Genomic DNA, 4,640 nt, shown 5'->3' with positions numbered 1-4,640 from the left:
ATCAGGACCTCCGGGATGTCTGATGAGACCAAACAAGCATATGCTGGGAGAAAACACAGCAGTTTAGTGCAGAAACTCTAAAAATCCCCTTGTAAACTCCTGGAACCTCCTCAAGGACTCTCTGCTTTCCTCGAAAAACATCTCAGTCCTCTTCAAGGATTCCTGGAACACCCTGGAAAACACTCAGCAGCTCCTTGAGCACTGGCAGAGCCACTTCATTTCCTGTTGAGGGACCAAGGACCTCTTAAACATCCTTGAAAACACCTCAGACTCACTTGGAATCTGCTGCTACTTCCAGAACTGTCCATTTTGGTCAGTTTGTTCTGTTTTATCCTTAAACAGCCTCTACAGCATGAAAGGTTTTATATTGCATGGAGCATTAGTCCCATTATTCCTACTTTCCCGCATTTAGGAGTTCCATTTTATGCATATAGTGTACATGAGAATGAAAATATGTGAATATTAACATCTCAGTCCTGAAGTCTACACAGGCTGAATTTGCATGGAAAGTGTGGCAGACACCGATTGAAAAACACGCCTAGTGAGGGAAATCTCCTGCCTAAACATGTTTACTTTGATCCCAAGGCTTTGTAAATATTGATCTTGTGATTTAGTGCCTCTAAACACCAATAAAATCCCGTTAAATATCGATTACTTTCACTGTAATGATTTATCAATTGAAATTGAATTGAGGTAACGGCCAGACGCCGGTGGGCGGAAACCGGGGAGGGCTCTGGAGCTCTGATAGGCTGAGAGCGCTGTGGAGGCGGGACAGGGTTCAAGAAGGAGAGCGTTGATTGGTGGAGGCTAGTATCGTCGTGCGCATGATCAGCCGGTTAATAGGACGCCGGTTTGGGGGTTCAAACAGAGCGAGAGATGCTGTGAGGCTGAGCGGAGCTCCGCAGCTGGAGACCAGACACACAGGAACCAGTGAGGAAAAGCAGCCAGTGTCTGCGGTGGATCGTCGCAGCCCGCCGCGGTTAGTTTGAAGCATTAATCGGGACCATGGTTCAGCACACGGAGCATGCCGGGACGGGCATTACCACCGTGTCCCGCGACGCGCCTGACCCGGAGGAGAGCGAGCTGCTGGCGGCCTCGGCGTGTAGCCCCGTGCCGCTGAAGCCGGACTGGTGCAAAACAGCGACCGGCCACATTAAACGGCCCATGAACGCGTTCATGGTGTGGTCCAAGATCGAGAGGAGGAAGATCATGGAGCAGTCCCCGGACATGCACAACGCGGAGATCTCCAAGCGGCTCGGGAAGCGGTGGAAAATGTTAAAAGACACCGAAAAGATCCCGTTTATCCGGGAGGCGGAGCGGCTCCGGCTCCAGCACATGGCGGACTACCCGGACTACAAGTACCGGCCCAAGAAGAAACCCAAGACGGACGGGTGTGCGTTTCAGGCGGGGAAGCCAGCCGCTCCGTCCCCCGAGAAAAGCAGCGTCAGGCCGGTTAATAAGAACCCTGCTGCCGCCAAGAAATTCTCCAAGTTGAAGCCAAGCAAGCCGGTGGTCGGGCCCAGCAGGGCGGGCAGCCACCTCCCGCAGCACCAGCACCCCGACCCCCGGTACCGCTACGTGCTGACCACCAGCATTAAAACCAGCAAGCCGGTTAAACGAGAGTTTACCGACGACGAGGAGGAGGACGAAGACGACGACGAGGAGGACTCCGAGGAGGAGCGGGAGTTCAAAGCGGAGGAGGAGGACGTGCCGTCCTGGTACAGTCTCGCCAAAGTGCCGCCCAGCCGGAGCTCCGCCGCCGCCGCCGAGCCGGAGGGGACCAGCGTGTACGAGTCGTCCGGCCGCCTCTTCTACAGCTTCAAGAACATCACCCGGCAGGGCGCCAGCACCCCCTCCTACCCGGCCTCCCTCTCACCAGCATCCTCGTCCCGGTCCGGCTCCACCTCCTCCTCCTCCTGCTGCGGGGAGGACCTGGACGACCTCCCAGCGGAGGGGGCCGACTTCACCCTCAGCTTCCTGGGCGGCTTCCACCCCTCCTCCGAGCCGTGGAACTCGTCCTCCAGCTCGGTCCCGGGGAACCTGAGCCTGTCCCTGGTGGATAAAGACCTGGACTCGTGCAGCAGCGAGGGCAGCCTCGGCTCCCACTTCGAGTTCCCGGATTATTGCACCCCGGAGCTCAGCGAGATGATCGCCGGGGACTGGCTGGAGGCCAACTTCTCGGACCTGGTGTTCACTTATTGATCCCACGGAGGGGTTATTGATTATTATTATCATTTTTTGCATCTGCCTCGTCTGCCCCGGAGCCGGTTCTGGAGGTTCTGGCGCTCCAGGGCCAGTCAGGGACCGGGGCGGTGTGGCTGCTGCTGCTGCCCGGCCTCAGTGCTCGGGGAGGGGGGGCGGAGGGCGTCTGGTCTGGACTCGGTACTTCACATCAACAGGGTTTTATGGATTTAGTTTCTGTTGCTCGGGTCTGAACCGGGACCCGGACTATGCATTCCCACCCAGACCCACTATGAACACTACGATCAGGAGGTTTGTGTTGCTGCAGGACTCTTTTATGACTCTTCTGAGTTTCAAACACCTTTTCTCTGATTTCATGTGTTTTGGGTTTTCCAGCTCCTTAGAAACCCAAACTGAGCACAGGTATGGCAGGAAACATTTTTTGATATTTACATAACCAAACATACCTCATCTTTTTAAACTATCCAGAAATAAGAAACTATTTTCAGGCATATTTTTGTACAGTCAAAGGGAATGTCAGGCACTTGTTCTTCTTCTTCTTCCACTGTTACTCTGAATATTCTTTGTTACTGAGCATGTGAGGGTTCAAATCCCAGCCGGCCTGCCTTGCTTTAATGCCTTGCAGTTGTTTTAAAGGATGTACAGACAGACCGTTCCAGGTTCCGTTGGGAGGACTGGTCAGATCCAGGATGTATATGTTGTGTAAAATAGGTAAATGTAGGCCTTTGTGTATTTGGGTGTGAGTGAGTCCCTGACAGCAGGAGAGAAACTGGATTTTCTGTTGCTTCTTATTTTTGTATCACTTCATCAGCGGCACATGTTTGTTTTTGCTCATTATTTTTTGTGCAATATAATAAGAAAAGAGGGAAGAAAAAAAAAACACACAAAAAAACAAAATAAAGGGCCATCCAGAGTTTTTTTTGTAGCACAAGGGAAACTGCGTGAACTTGTCCTTTTTTGATGAAGTCTGTATGTGACACTGAATAAATCAGCTGGAACTGATCAGCTGCTCTGTCTGGTTATTGATCCTTGAACACACCACTGTTTCATTCTGGGCTCTGATTGGCTGCTGTGCATGTTTCATTTGACATTTTTACATCCTCACTGACACTAATGTTAAAGCACAGGGGTTGTTTGTTGGTCCATCTGGAGCTTTCAGTCATATCATGATCCTCTTGAGTAGATGGAGCTTGTACACGTTACGTTTCCACATTTTCACTGACTTACTGTTTTCAGAGCTTTAAAACCACATTAAAGGTCCGTTGAGCAGCTGTCCTGGAGCTTTCAGACATCTCACATGATCTTCATCAGCAGGTAAAGCTGTGGTGGGAAGCGTTTCTACAGATGTTTACTGAGCAGCTTCAACCCAGAGGTTCATTTCTGTTCTAAAGCTCTCACTCATCACACGGTGTCAGGTTTTAAATGTGGACATTTTACAAACACTTTTTCATTCTAGTCGGTTAAAAAGTTGAGCCTCATGTTCAGTTTACAAAACAGATGTTCATCCAGGAGCTGCTCTGCTGCTTTCACTCGTCTCACATGATCTTCATCAGTCGATAAAAGCGTGCACACATTTAATCTCCTTCAGTTTCTTGGTTTGACTGTTTTCAAAGGCAGCTTATATCGTTTTAAACAGTTTCCCCTCAAACGCTCATTCAGTGGCGACACTGGAGCTCTGAAGTAAACATTAAATTATAAAGCATTAAATAAATAAATATCAGAACTAAAGTTTAAGCACATTTTATTTCCTGGTTTCCACTTTAAACTCATCTTACGGTCTAATTATTTTATTTATGTAAGGGTTTTTTTCAGCTTTTCACTTTTTATATCCATGTTTTGACTTTTATCTTAATTTTGCTTTTTTTTCCTTCAGTTGTTCACAGCAGCTTAGACAACATAATAAGTTTTTGGAAATTAAATTTGAGCCAATTTAAAACCTTCTGAGACCTTTGAATATGTTTCCTGTAAACAGGACTGAATGCTCCTTTTTCACACCTCAAACAAAACCAGCGGCTTCCTTCACACGAAGCAGGACGAGCTGCTAATGGGCTTCACGTCAGCGTCAGACGACTCGTCCAGACGTCTGATGATAAATCAGATTACTGTGGATGTTTGCAGCCTGTAGCACCGTTCAGACTTCAGTAAACTGGGATTAAGGCAGATTTAAGACAGTAAACTGCTGATGTTTCATAAGACTCAGTGTGTGGAGGCTTCAGGAAAAACAACACAAAGGAGCTCATTATGTACTTGAGGTTTTAACCCACATTGTTTAGTTTTATCTCATACTTCAGTATTTTTAACGTATTAATCTTGACTTAACCTTAACATGCAATTTTAGCCCTTATTTGTGACTTTGTGTGGTATAATTTTGACTTTATGTCACATTTTGTACCTTTCTGAAGTCACACGTGGTACTTACTAATGTAGTTTTATTTCAC

The 4,640-nt window shown here is 48.1% G+C and overlaps 1 protein-coding gene across 1 annotated transcript; it reads left to right on the top strand.

Annotated features, from left to right (window-relative positions):
- The first annotated feature begins 937 nt into the window (after positions 1–937).
- LOC103368564 (transcription factor Sox-11-like) lies at positions 938–3,204 on the top strand. The gene has a single exon (XM_008296973.1). It carries the CDS (start codon positions 1,006–1,008, stop codon positions 2,200–2,202), a length of 1,197 nt encoding a protein of 398 aa, XP_008295195.1. The 5' UTR covers positions 938–1,005; the 3' UTR covers positions 2,203–3,204.
- Positions 3,205–4,640: the final 1,436 nt, after the last annotated feature.

Source organism: Stegastes partitus, unplaced genomic scaffold, assembly GCF_000690725.1.
Source record: "Stegastes partitus isolate 25-593 unplaced genomic scaffold, Stegastes_partitus-1.0.2 Scaffold1174, whole genome shotgun sequence".
In the NCBI taxonomy this organism is placed as follows: domain Eukaryota; kingdom Metazoa; phylum Chordata; class Actinopteri; family Pomacentridae; genus Stegastes; species Stegastes partitus.
Note: the sequence above shows the minus strand (reverse complement) of the source record. Positions and strands in the feature narration are given on the sequence as shown.